The 14,439-nt window shown below is 55.7% G+C and overlaps 1 protein-coding gene across 1 annotated transcript in view; it reads left to right on the top strand.

Annotated features, from left to right (window-relative positions):
* The first annotated feature begins 13,381 nt into the window (after positions 1-13,381).
* The window catches only part of LOC148108174 (uncharacterized), a 93,630-nt gene continuing 92,572 nt past the window's right edge, over positions 13,382-14,439 (top strand). Inside the window, exons 1-2 of the mRNA XM_087853893.1 lie at positions 13,382-13,404; positions 13,756-14,223. Coding sequence (XP_087710019.1) covers positions 13,382-13,404; positions 13,756-14,223 — 491 coding nt within the window. The remainder of the gene's footprint in view (positions 13,405-13,755; positions 14,224-14,439) is intronic.

Here is a 14,439-nt window from a genome sequence, read left to right as displayed (position 1 = left end):
CCTATTCTCAGAGATGAATATCAGTAGCCTCTCCTGCGGGAAGTTTTCCTGGATGCCATGCATCTGTCCCCATCTTCTAACGGGATGGGACTTGCACTGCTTTCTTCTCAAGGGATCCCAGGAAATGTGAGGTGGAGGGGATGGAGCCAAGCAATGTTCTTCCCAGGGACATCTCTGAGGCCCACTCCCTACCCTTCCCTGCGGGAAGCGCCACATATGCTCACCTTATTTCTTTTCTGGTGGTTGATCTCATTCCCCTGGAATGCAGACAAAGTCCATCAGAATGAGGCCCCTGGTTCTTAGGAGCACTTGATTCCCATCCCTTCTCATGCTGCACCATGGCCAGGACCCATGAGGGGCCGTGCATACACAGATAGCGGGCCTGGGATCTAGGCCAGGCTCTGGGGTCCAGAGAAAGGAGGACATGGGGCAGATGGACTGGCTACAGGTCGGGACCCTGCAGCACCACCCTCTCGGAAGACAGTGGGGGAGGCCGAAGCCTCAGGCAGGAAGGGGCTGCTGCGGCTACTGAGGTGCTTGCTGACGTGGAGGGTCCTGACTTCATTCTCCCCCCACGGGCAAACTCACCGGGGGAGGCTGAGGTCCAGTCAGACAGACCTCATGCAGCTTTGCCTTCAGGAAGCTCTGCTGCTTCACCAGTCTTCGGCACCGGGAGCCGTGGCCTAACTGCAGCCTCACCTCGCTCATCCCTGAGATGGGCAACAGCCCCCAGGCTCACAGGGTAGCCGTGAGGCTGTCATGAGGGGAGGTTTGCCGAGTCCTGAGAGCTCAGGGCTCAGTACAGGGGCACTCTGCTCCCAAACCTCCGGATTCTGGTCCCTCCCCCACAATCCTCAGGCTCACCCACCTCCAGATAGTCCTCCATGGCGGTATCTAACATCACCAGCTCGGTGAGGAAAGTGCCAAGGAAAGGCACGACACCCTGTGTCATGAGGGGGAGGGTTGGGATGAGTCCCTGCTCGCTGGTGTCCACAGGGACCCTCCACTGAAAATGCTCCAGCCTCCTAGCCCACCCCAGGGGCTCACGTGGAGCAGCCTAGGACCCTTAGCAGCCTCCCCCCACGGGTTCCCTTTCCCCTCCCCCCCCAGAATATCAGACTCCTCCTCATCACCTTCAGGGCCTGCTTTTCAAAAATGCCAGGGAATGGAGCAGTAGGTCGGTCCCTATCCACCCGCAAAACCCATTCTTTTTTATGGACCTTCTGGACCCTCCTCCTGGTTCTTTTGAAATAAGAATTGTAGAAGCTGTGGCCCCAGGAGCCACAGCTGGAGTGGGAAGGCCCCCCCCCCCTTCCTGGTCTTTCCTTTTTGGGAGGCTTCCAGCCCTCAGGGAGGAGCCCTCCTCCTCCTCTGACTTTGGAGGCCCTGGGCCTCAGGCACACTCACCTTCTTCTGCATCCTCTTCTGGGCTCCCCGGAGGGCCATCACCAGGGTGGCAAATCTATTGGATGGTCGCTCCTGCAGGGCCAAGGACAAGTTCCTTGAGACCATCATACCCTCAGGCCACTTGGACCCCCCACCATCTTGGACGTCAGAACCTAGACATCTGACCTAACTCATACTGATCCTGAGGCCCCATTATCCAGAAGCAGGCCGTGAGTGATTCCAGAACAATTTCACTCCAACATTCACTCCATGTGTGACCTTGAGCTTACAGCCTGGCCTCCCCAAGCCTGTTTTCTCATCGGGAAACGTGACAACTCCACCTATCTCCCATGGTCTCCTGAGGACTCAGGGTCCTATTACTCTCATCATTGTTGTGGCCCTCAACCCAGCCCAACCCCATCACTGAGCACAGGTCTGTCCTCTGGGCTCTCCAGGTTTGTAGAGGCCCCCACCTGGACCAGCTGTCGACACAGAGCGAGAGGGTGTGTAGGCTAGGGAGTCTGCTTGGACACCACCTGCTTGCCCCCTCGCCGCCAACGGCATCCTCACCTAGGCTGTCGCCACATTCATGACAAAGGCTTCCCCTCCCCAAGGAATGCTTCAGACCATTCCCGACTTCATCCACTCAGGACCCTGTTCCATCCCACCCCTCCTCTCTTTCCAGACCTGCACTTTCCAGGCTACCTTGATGAGCAGATTCCTGCCCTGTGTGGTGTCCTTGCTGCACAGCTTTTGAAAGATCCTCAATGGCTTCCTGAAGAGAGGCAAGGGAGGCACGATCAATGGACGAATAATGTGGCAGGGTTGAGTGCGAGTGCCTTTTCTTTGAGAACCCCAGAGTGTCAACCTGCCTGGTTGAGGGTTTCTTCTGGGATCCTCTGAGCACTAAGGTCTTTGTAGGACATGGGAGGGAGCTCTCATGTGGCTCGTCCTGGGCCTCCCTTCCCATATTCATTGAGAAACGCTGTTTGGGTCAATTTGGGGTTCAAATGGGCAGAGAGCTTAGTGGCTGTCAAGGAAACACGTGAAGAGATTTAATGCAGCTCAGCCCCGTGTGGGACATTTGGCAAAACTGATTTCTAAAGTGGGAGGCATGGTGGCCTCCTCACCAGGAAGGCTGAGAGATGCACCCACCAGCCCAGGTCCTGTGGTCGGGGTTTGCCGCCTCCCAGAAGGTCCAAGCTGCCTGAGAGGGAAGAGGACAAGCCTCTGGGAGCTCCCTCGTCCATCCTGGTCCCTCCATGGAGAGAGGCCTACTCACCTGGAAACCTTCCCCCACGTGTTCTCGAGGCGGTGAATGGAGACACTCTGCAGAGCCGAGAGGATGGCATGTAAGGACGAGTAGTTCCTCAGGGTTTGACAGGCCTGGGGAGGGAAGAGAATGGGCTGTCACTTGGGGAGCCGGCACCTGATTGGCTCTCAAGCTTCAGTCCCCCTCAGGGGAAAGCGCTCCTGCTGGAGGAAGCAGCTGTCCAGGGACCTGCCGAAGGGCACACGTGAGGCCCAGAGGAGGAGGAGGATTTTACCTCACACCAAGGAAGGAGCCAGGAAGAAACGGAGCATCCCAGCATGGGGCCATGCAAGGTGAGGTCAGCATGCCCCTGGACCAAAGAGCCTAGGGACTGCACAGTCCTAGGGCAAAGACCAGGGCCTTCCACCCTGAGACCTGATCAAGGGAAGAGCAGTGCCCGAGACTCAGGAGAGCACCTCGGCTGGGCTTCCCGTTGCATACCTTGGCCACCTTGATCCAGTGCTCCACCACCACGGCCCTGTCCCGGGCTGTCATGCTCGGGTTGCCAAGGCAGGTGGTGATGACACACTTGGCCACACCGTTGAACTGGGCGACAGTGGCCCGGACTGTGGGTGCCAGGTGCTCATTGCCAGGCTTGTTGCGCTTGGACCAGACGGAGCCCAGGCACTGATGGGGCAGCAGCTTCTTGAACAGCTCCTAGAGAACAGGCGGACCTTGGTTCACCCAGCCATTTCCCATGCAAGACTCATGTCCTACGTAGGAGTCACAGGTCAGAGCTGGACCTCAGGGAGCTGAGAATCTGGCCTGAGCCTGGTTGGAGACCATGGATTTCATTCCATTGTTTTTCCCTGAGGGAACCCAGTACACAATGACCCAGGAGCAAACAGAGCAAGGGAAGGAAGGAGGGCATTGGCACCCTGATCATGCTCAGGAACTCCCAGCTCCAGGTGGCACTGCAAGGTGGTCCAACCCAAGGGGGCTTCTTCCCCTCCCCTCCAACTGGTCATCCCCCTGGTCCTTCCCCCCTTTCAGATGCACATTCTCACACGGGAGCTGCAACCACACGTTCTTCCGTCTGCCCTGTCCTCATGGACACATCAGACGCCTAATCAATGCTGAGGGTACTCATCCTCCAAGGCACATGAGTGGGTGACCCATGGACTTGACTGAACACAGGGAGCTGCCCTCCTCCACCCACGGGACCAGGGCCTGCCCATTGGTCTCTCCATTCTGGCTCATTTCTTCTCCCTAGTACCTCCGTATCAGTGCTTATCAGGGTCTCTCGCTACAGTCCGCAGCTGGACAGTGAAAGCTTGGGGCTAAGCGCCCTGATGGGTTGACAGGGTTGGGAAGTGGTGGAGCTGAGATTTGGTCCCAGACCATAGGAGTCCACATCAGGGAAAGGCAGGTGTGGGGCAGGTGAGAGCAGAAGGAAGGCCTGCCCCTGGCCCACCCTGAGAGCCCAGCTGCTCACCGCATCCATATACGTGAGCTGCTCTGCCACCAGCCTGGGAGGGAAGTCCAGGAGGTCGGGCTTCTCCTCACCCAGCTGGTTCTTTGGGGTGACACAGCGGTGGCAGGAAGCCTCTGGGGCCACGGTGGGCTCTGTGGCTGTTGCCTGAGTGAAACTTTCCAGCAAAAAGGGTGGTCCAGCTGACTGCTGCTCAGCACCCGGCACACATGCAGAAGATGGGAGCACGGGTTGCAGTTCTGGAACAGCTGACGGAGGGGAGGCTGGCTCTGACACCGCAGGTGACAGTTGACACAGAGCCGGGGTCGCCTCTAGCTCTATAGGAGGCCCTGTTCCTGGCTCTGCCGCTGGAAGGAGCCCTGGAGCTGGCACTGGGGCAGGAGACAGAGAAAGGTTCATCCACATCACTGACTTTCCATATGCCTTTGCAAAACCAGGACAGACCCCATGGCCTTGAAAGGAATACCCAGCCCATGAACCGCATCCCAGTTAGCCTTCCCAGCTTGCCATCCCCCTTACCCTCCACCTCTGCCTCAGTGAGCGCCAGAAGTTCCCGCTGCATCAGGAGAAGGGGGACATGGTTTGTCAGGTCCCAGGCATGCCACTTCAGAACCATGGCCCCATGCACATAGGCCACCTTGATCTCGACACGGTCACGGCCCAGGGACTGATAGATAGCCTGCAAATTCTGTTCAGGCCAGGTACCCAAGAAGGGAGACAGGGTGCTGGGGAGAGTCATATGTGGAACAGAGTCAGAGGCCTGGCCTTGCATTGCACATGCTACTCCCACAGCACCGTTCTTTCTGTATGGGTCCCAGAGGATGGCCCCAGCCCCCTCCCAACCCCTCTCTAGCTGCCCTCGTAGTGGAAGGCCTGGTCCTCCAGAAAACCTGAATGAGTCTGGTTTTTCCACTTCTCTTCTCCTCTACCTGGCCATGGGCCTGGTCTACTCTATGCTCCATGCACACCAGTATCAAGGCTCAGGTTGGAGGCAGATTTGTGAGTGGTCGGCTCAGCACACCCTCGGTTCTTGGCCCCGGTTGGGGTGGTCAGCAGGGAGGGGCAGGCAGAGCAAGTTGGGACCGTCAAAGGGATGGGTGTTTCAGGCACCCACTGAGCCCAGACTGTGCTCTGCTGCCTAGAGGGCCCGGGACCCCCTCCACAGCCTTCTTTGACTCATTTGCTTCTTCACATGAAGCCCCCCAGATGAAGCCCACCCACTGGAAATCAAGAGATCGGTGAGATCCCTGGTTCGGCAAATCCCTCCCCAGCCACCACCCCTGTAGTCCCCCATCCTGCTCTTTGGAGGCAACCAGCCCTGCTTCTGGACCCAAACCCCTGTCCCAGTTTTACTTGATCATTTCATCTGTCCTATGATCCAGCTCTCGGTGGATCCTTTCAAAGCTAGAGGAGGCTACGAAGATGTCACATCTAACAACGATTGGACATGCGTGCTTAGGGTGTGCAGAGTGCCTATCTGACCCTCTGACTAGACCTGAGACCCAGACACTGCATCTCCTCTCTCCATTCACATTCCTAGGTGCTTAATATACATTCTTGAACGACTACTTCCCAGTCCGCACTTTCCAAATCCTGAGTGGCCTGTGGGCTGGTCTGCCTGCTCCCAGTGTGCCCCTGAGCTGCTCACACAAAGGACAACTACCAGAACCATCTAGATGGAATCTCAGAAGTCCTTTACACATAGAGAAACTGCCTGCTTTGCATTTCCTTTCGTCAACCCAGAAGGGCCACCGGCCTGTGAGGGTTGCACTTGAGAGCTTCTTGACCGGAGAGAGAGAACTATTAAGCAAGAAGATGCCCAGCACGTCCAGGAGCCCTTTCTACAGAGCCAAGCACCAGAGTAGCCCGTGCCATGTTTCCTCCCATGATTTCCTACAGTAACTGTATGAGGTTCATCCTCTTAACCACCCCAGTTTTCAGAAGAGGAAAGGGAAGGTCAGAGAGGGGTAGGGCCATTCCCGAGATGTACACCCAGTAGATGGGAGGCTCACCCTGTGCTGTGCATGGGGTGGGCACTCACCGATTGAACTGCTGGCCCAGGACCTGTGTGGCTGAAGTGAACATCTCGTACATGCAGAAGATCGTTGAGGTGGTTGAGATGCTCCCATCTGGGAAGGATGGCACCAGGGACTGTACGAAATGCTCCATTGTGCCTTCTCGGAGCCTCAGCATCGTCTGGGCCTCATCCAGGGACAGGGATGATTCCTTTTCCCACCAGGTAGAGAAGGGGGGTGTGGGGGGCAATGGAGTCAGCTTCAACACCACGAACCACCAGGATGATCAGGGTCTGGTGCTCAGACCAGAGAGTCCCATCCCTTCGGGAACTTGTGCAAGAAAAGGGACTTGAGGGCCCACCCAGAAAAAGGCTCTAGGCTTGAAAGTACAATTGCCTTTAGGGGTGAAATGAGAAAGCATTGGTCACTTCAACACATCTTGTTAGCTGAGCCACCACAGCCTTTCTCTCTCTGAATAGGCTTTATTAAGAACTGTACGCCTTTGAGTCATCAGTCAACATCCCTACTGCAGACAGGAGAAAGCAGAGGCTTAGCATCTCCAACGCTGCTCGAGATCATAGACGTTGGGCCTGAGAACTGTCCAGAGCATGGAATGCATGGCATTTCCCTAGGCTGCTGCGGCCTGGTCTGTTCCTCAGGTGGGGAGAAAGGTTCAGGGGAAATCCACCTTCCTCGGCAGGCCCCAGGGGAGCCGGTTGTGTCTAGTGTGGGTTCTGGCCTTGCCGTGATCATCTGTGGGTCCTGAGATTGGACATCAATCTGGACCTGTTCTCACCCCAGACCAGCATTGGATGTTGTTGTGGGCCGAGGCACCTGCTGCTTGTCAAGGGAGATGGAGAAGCTGAGCCTTTGGAGCAAGCAGCTCCTCAAAGATGGCCTGGATTGAACTCTGAAAAGACAGAGTCCACTACCTGGGCCAGGAGGCATCAGAGGCCTTGCACCCAATCCGTGCTTGAAAGGCTGATTCACGGCGGCAGACAACCTCCCATACGGAGGTCCAAAAAGACATATGAGGACACAGCTTGTGACCCGGGGGACATACAATGAGTCGATGTGTTCTGAGAGGTGATACGTTACAGAGGAACATATAGAATGGCTTCATCCCACCGTTCCTTTTATGTTCAATCACCCTGTGTGGGGTGAGGATTCATAAGGCCTTGGACACGTTCTCCAAGGACAGTGGAGCTGGGTTCTACACAGGATGGCTGGGGTGAGTCAAGAAAATACTCAAAACAGTAGCAAAATGCAAAGACACTCATGGCTGCGGGAAAAGTCACACAAAACAGAATGAAACAGAATAACCCACGCCCCAAACTGCAAAAAACACGAACACTATTCTCTACCATTCCCACCTATGGGAAGAGTGTCTTCCTACCTTCTCCCACAGCTGGTGGTGGAGGTGTGGATACTGGGATGACTTTGTGGTTGGGCCTGCGGGGCACTCATGTGGAAACACCATGGGAGGGCCCCAGGTTTGTCCCCACATTTGTGTGGGGGCCCTGGGCGTGTGGAACCCTCTTCCCATTCTCACCTCAGAGCGGCACTGATCCTGGGTGGCCTGGTGCACCTGCCACTTGTCTAGGGCGTTGTAGTTGAAGTCCCAGACCAGCTCTTCGATGACCTCCTGGGTGCAGCTCTGAAAATGCAGTGCCCCATAGACATGGGGTCAAGAGACATTAGTGTCCTCCCGGGACATTGCCACAAGGGGCCACCCGCATTAGAAATCCTGTTCTCCAGTTGAGGCAAAGAGGGGCAGCTGAAAAGACATCGAGCAAGGAGGTAGCCGGATGAAACTCTAGAGCTCGTGATTAACATCGAGGTAGTTGAGCTTGGTCCCCAGTGCTCAGCTTCTCATCCTGCCTGCTATGACCTGGGGTGTGAACATGAAAGATGGGCCAGACTTCCAACACCTGGCAGCTTCCTTCTGCCCAGGAAGGGTGTGTCCCACATCCTCTGTCCCCTTCTCTACACATAGACAACCAGCCCCCCACCCCAACACACACACAGGGACACACATAATGAGGGGCAAGAGGTGTGGGCCTGCTGAGGTGACATCACAGTTGTTGCCTGCTCTCCAGTGGGCTGCCCTGAGCTGCCTCGTGTTACCTGTTGGTGTCTCCTGCCACATGTCCAGAGGGCTCGGAAAAGCGGGCTGAGCTGACGTCTACAATTATTTGCAAGTCTCTCTCTCTGGGCTTGCCTGGGCCCAGAGACCCTGAAGGGAGGAAGGCAGCAAGAGAACATCTTGCTCTCTCGAATGTCTCCACCCAAGTGAGCTGGAGAGCAGGTTGTCTTTTGAATCTGGGTGCCCGGTTACCAGAGTTCTAAGTTCAGTTGGGGCCTATCACAGAGGAAGTGAGGTCACTCTTTCAAGATTCTAATCCCTGGGACCATGTGTTCAGTCAGACCTATCCAGAGCCCCTTCTTGGCAGTTGACTCCTTAGCTTTCTCCCCCATGTCATCTCCTTAACTGGACACAATGAGCCAAAAAGGCCATAGCCACCGCTCTCGGGAAATGGAACTAGGGTCTGAAGCTTCAGGAGGCAGAGCTGAATTCAGACCTTACGTTCTGTGTTTCTTTGCGCACTTGTGTGTCCTATGTCATTGCGTCTCTCACGTAGTCCCCACTTTCCCAGCCTGCAGTGCGGGGATCAGGCTAGAATTTACTTCCTTGGGACATCCTCTGGTGTCTGTGGATAAGAGTATTTATTACATGTGTGGGGTGGTCCCCTGTGTATCTGAGGCACAATTTTCAAGATGGAAGAATTACAAGAAGGGGTGGGACTTGGCATGGAGGGCCGCTCAGAAGAGGCCTGGGTTCCAGCCCTGTAATACTGCAACTGTCACTTTCCCTCTTGGCCTCATTTTAAGGTGGGCACCATGATGGCCTGGAAAAGCAAGAAGATGCAGGCATTGTCATCCTCTGTAGTAAAACCATGCAATTGTTTCCCGTTATATGAAGAACGAGACCCCGTTACCTCGTTTGGGTCTATGAGGGGAGCGGCTTTCACCATGGCTCCCAGGGATCCTGACCTGTGGTATAGGCATCAGACTGTAACTGCTAAGTGGTCAGTGACTGGCTTTTGACCCACAGGACATATTCAACGTGATGAAGTACCATGCCTAGAGCTTCTCTACATGTCATGCAAAGAGTTTCTCACTCCCTAGTTACTTTCCATCATGTTCCACTACTCACTCCTTCCCTTTCCCTTCTTCTCTCTCTGAAGCAGAACCAAGCACCGATGTTTTGAGCTGCCATCTACAGAGGCTCAGAGGATAGAGAACGGAGGCAGTGCCAAGGCCAAAAGACACACAGGAACTCAGGTTCTGAGTCCAGATGGCATCCCGAGTCACGTGAGCCAACTCATGACAAAATCCTCTTCCAGTATGGCCCTGGTCACAGCCGCAGCCACTGACACACCTTGAGCCTGGGGAACCATGCTAATTTGGGCCCGCATTCTTCACCCACAAATACTGTTAGAAATTAAAGCGATGCACCTGCACATGCAGGGTATCAGGGCAATGCAGTCCCGGGGCAACTCTAGATAAGTAACAGTCTCCCAGGCCTCAGCATCTGTCCCTGCCTTCCTCCCTCCCCTCTGCTCTCCTGCTAGTGTCCCTGCAGCCACCCTGGCTGCCTTTTTCACTCCTCTGGCCAAACTGGCTTCTGTTATTGAGTGTCTGCAGCACAAGTCACTTCTTCCTGAAACGCTGCTCCCTGACGTGTGCAGGTCTAGCTCCCTTTGGTCAATCTGTTCTCAGCAACCTCAGCCTCAGTGAGGCCTTTCATATCTTTCCATGCAGTGACTCCCCAGCCTTCCTCCGTAGCACACTTCATTCCTAGTACAGAGCGCTTGCTCTTTTCTTTCACGTGCGTTCTCTTTGGAGCTTTGGTCCATGTGTAGACTGGGAGCTCCTAAAGCAAAGGAGCCCTAGGTAATTTCAGCTCTGCGCACGGGCCCAGCAAGATACCTGGCATAGGGCAGTGCTCAGTGTGTAGTTACTCAATGAATAATTGAGAAGATCTTGGAGCCCACCTCCCCTCTTAAGCACCTAGACTGCAGAATGCTACTAAAACTTTCAAGCTGTTTCTGGGCAGGGGCGACAACCATAATGGCCTCTGCCTGACTCTTCCTGCTCCAGTTCCTCCAGCAGAACTCACCAGGTACCATGGACAAGGAAGCGCCCTGCATCCAGCTCTCCAGCTCTGGTGGCACAGCCCCACGCAGGCACACCAGCAAAAAAAGCCATGCCTTTTCTCGGGGGTCCTCAACGCAGTGCCTTTGCAGAGTCACAGAGCAAAGGAGCAGGATCTCTTGGCTCCCTGGGCAGAGTAAAGGACCTCAGAACCCTCCCTTTCCTCCTTTTCTGTCCACTCCCATGGTGTCCTCTTTACGATTCCAGCACCTGCACCTCAGCCAGAAGAGTGCTTCTGCACCCACCCCTGTGTGTCTAAACGAGGAACTAAAGGTCTAATGCAGACTAGACGTGTCCCTGGGCCCCAGACACAGTGAACGCTCCTCAACATGACTAACCCACAGAAAAATGCAACCAAGAGCATCATGAGACATCACATCACATTGGCGGGAAGAGCGACCCTCCAAAAGTCGAGAGATAACAAATGCTGGTGAGGATGTGGAGCAAAGGGAATCCTTGGGCACCACTGGTGGGAATGCACATTGGTACTGTCACTATGCAGAACACTGTGGACGTCCCTCCAAAAATTAAAAAGAGAACTACCTGCACCTCCATGTTCAAGAAGCATTATTTTCAATAGCCAGGACACGGAAAACATCAGTGCCCTTTAGTGCTGAGTAGGGAAAGAAGTGGTACCTAGAGAATAGCATAGGAATCAGCCAGAAGAAAAGGACATCCCGCTAAGTGTGCTAACAGTACCGGACTTTGAAAGCGTGATGCCAAGTGAAATAAGGGAGACAGGGCAAAGACTTTCTGTAGAGAAGCATAGAGAGAGAGAGAGAGATTGATCCTGTCTAGAGAGAGAGACAGAGAGCTATTTTTCCCTTCTCTGTGGAATCTGAGACAAAGAAGAGAAAAGGGGGAAGACTAACTCAGAAAAAGAGATCAGATTGAAGTAACCAGAAGCAGAGGGCGGAGGGGGTGCGGGAATTTAGTGAATGGTGAAAAGGTACAAATTCCAGTTTCAGATCAATAAGGAATAGGGATTTACAGTACACCCCAGGACTACAGTTCATTACTGCTCTATGGTGTATTTGAGAGGTGTGAGAAGAGCAAGTTCTGAGAGTTCTCATCACAAAGAAAAACCTCTCTTTCTTTTCTTTTCTCTTTTCTTTTCTCTTCTCTTCTCTTCTCTTCTCTTCTCTTCTCTTCTCTTCTCTTTTCTTTTCTTTTCTTTTCTTTCTCTTCACTTTAACCACAGTCAGAGGGTCAAAGGTAACACGCTGTACATATTCACGGGGAGAAAGGAGTACATAGGGACCTTCATTCAGTCGTTCAACAAACACTGGATTTAGCATGAGGTAATCCCCGTTCTTGGCTGGGTTCTGCCCAGAACTCCTGTGTCCCACACACCTCTGGTGCTGATTTGCTGATGCCCTGGGTGAGGCACTTCCTTGCCTCGGTTTCCCCCTTACGGTGACCACGCTGGCTGCCGACACTGTTAACAAGGATGCTGCGGGAAGGAGGAGGTGCCAGCCTCGGAGTGTGGGTTCCCGGGGGAGGGGGTGCAGGCCTTTCCCCTGTAATTTATTTCCAGCTCAGGTGCTTGTGAACTCCTCCCAATCCTCCTGCTGAAGTGTGTGCAATGTCTGTGGGTTGTCACACGCATTAATTATCTGCTGAAGGTTATAAAGTACCCCTCGCTTTGACAAGATCACCCTAAAGAAAAGGGCTTTATCAACGTTGCCATTAAATGCAATCGCAGAGAGTGGAGAAGATGGAAAGGAAAATCGCTCAAGCCAAAGAATAAATGACATTTCAGAAAACGCAGAACAAGTGGATATGAAGATCAATTGGAACTTAAAGTGACGACATGTCCAATGACATAGTCGCAGATTCTGGATTGCTTCGGGCAAGAAAGGGGGACGGTACACACGGAGCCAGACAAGAGGCCCTGAGGCAGGGTGCAAAAGGTTTGATCCTGGGCAGTGTCTTAACCCTTCTGTGCCTCCGTTTTCTCATTCATGAAATGGGACAATATTCACACTGAACCGGAAAGTGATAATAAGAGAATACAACTTCATACGCCTGGCATGTACCAGGTGCTCACAAATCACAGCTGTCATCACGGAGAGTCAACGGCGGAGGAAGCGAGAGGTGGGCACGGAATTCGCAGGTGCTCAGAACGCATTTCATTTCGTTGGACTAAAATGAAGCTTTGTTTTAAATGTCCCTGTCTCATTGTTTCCAGACTGTATGTCATCTCACCATGCAGCACATAGACCGTGCAATGCTGGTAAATATAACAGGCTCCCGCGGGGGGGGGGGTGCTGATTTGTGGCGTGTGCCAGTCTCCATGGGGTGCATATTCCCACCGTGGCTGATTTCAAGCTCCCAGCCTGCCCTCACTGAACACAGTCAGGTAGAGACGTCAGCGGCTCGTCACGTCATTTCCGTGGATTTCTGCTGTAAAGATACAACAGACGAGAGCGTAGATGATGGCAGTATGTAGTAAAGCCATCAGGAAATGATGAGTTTGGGATATTTATTACCTTTGTTCTTTTAAAGATTTTATTTATTCATTTGAGAGAGAGAGAGCAGGGGGAGGGGCAGAGGGAGAGGGAGAAGCAGACTCCCCTCTGAGTAGGGAGACCAATGCATGGATCCATCCCAGGACCCTCCTGGCTTGTGGTGAGGATCAAAGTGACGCCATAAAGATGAAAGTAGCCCTGCCCCTTCCTATCCATTTTTTTTTTTTTTAAGAACACAAATCAGATATTACTTCCTGCTTGAAACCCTCCCCAGGCTGCCTGCGGCCTAAAGAACAAACGCCAGGTTCCTAAGGATGCCTGAAGAAGCCCCTGGACGAGTGCATTTTTGCCCCTTCCACTTGGTGTCCTGGGTCTGCTCAGCTGCCCTAGGCCTGGTGACTCCCAGATCCCGGGGGTCCTCCTCTTCTTTCTGCAGCCCAGGGACCAGCACGCAGGCCCCACATCTGTCTACCTCCAGCCGCCTCCCACAGCCTCTTTCAGGCCGTCTTTCAGGATTCAATCTAAGTACAGCCCAGCATTAGCTGTGATGCCACGGAACACATCCCTGATGTGAGCCTCACTCTCCTGTGTGCAGAGGGTCCCGGGACACCTAACTCCTCGGGGTGGGCAGGAAGCCTGGCGAAGACACGCGCGAGGACTCGGGCCAGGCCCCGGCCCACTGGGGGGCGCGACCCTGCGGGTTCCGGCCCTGGGGCTGGGCTGCAGGGCGGCGGGCTAGGGAGGCCCTGCAAAGGGGCCGCGTCCGGGCTGTGGGGGGCAGGGCAGCGGGTGGGAGGGCTTCCCCGAGGTCGGTCCAGCCCCGCCGGCCCAGAGTGCCGCCAGTGGGACCTCCGGGACCTCAGCTCGGCGGGCCGCGCCTCCCGGCCTCCGCCGAGGCTTCCCCAGACCCGGCCACCACAGGCTCGCTCAGTCCATTGCCGTCCTGAATGCCCCGCGCGACTGTCCGGCGCGGTCTCGGGACCGGAGCCCCGTGTTGTGCAGGGCATGCGCGGGCCACCGGGCGCATGCCCGGTCCTCCGGAGGGGGTGGTGGGGGGGGCGGAAGCTCGGCGCGGGGACGCGGCCGGGCGCGCGCCGGGGCGGTGAAGCGCTCCTCAGCCGGTCGCCGCGCATGCGCGGCCCTCGCCTACGCAGCACGGCCAGAGGGCGCAAGCCCGCCGCTGCTGCTGCTGCTACTGCCGCCGCCGCCGCCGCCGCGACCGCCGCCGCCGCCGGGACCGCCGCCGCCGCCGCCGGGACCGCCGCCGCCGCCGCCGCCGGGAGCGCTGTGCGCCCGCGGCGTGAGGCGTTGGAGGGAGCGCCGCCCGTCGGTTCGCGGCGCCGCCTCGCAGTGGTCTGCCCTCGCCTCCCGGCGCCCCGCGCGGTACATGTGAGTGCGGGGAGGGGGCGGGGGCCGGGAAGCGGGCGGGTGGGCCGGCTCCTGGTGCTGGGGGTTGGCAGGGCCGCGGCCTGTGGGCGGAGGGCCGAGCGGGGCTAACCAGCCGGTCCGCGCTGCGGATGCGGCGGAGACGGACGCCTCCCGCGCGCCGCTTGGGAGGCCGAGGATGTGGGGAGGCCGGAGAAGTGGGGAGGACGAGGGAGGGGC

Source organism: Ursus americanus, chromosome 22 (genome assembly GCF_024610735.1).
Source record: "Ursus americanus isolate L20-20 chromosome 22, mUrsAme1.1.p, whole genome shotgun sequence".
Lineage (NCBI taxonomy): Eukaryota > Metazoa > Chordata > Mammalia > Carnivora > Ursidae > Ursus > Ursus americanus.
This window is presented reverse-complemented; position numbering and strand designations above follow the sequence as displayed.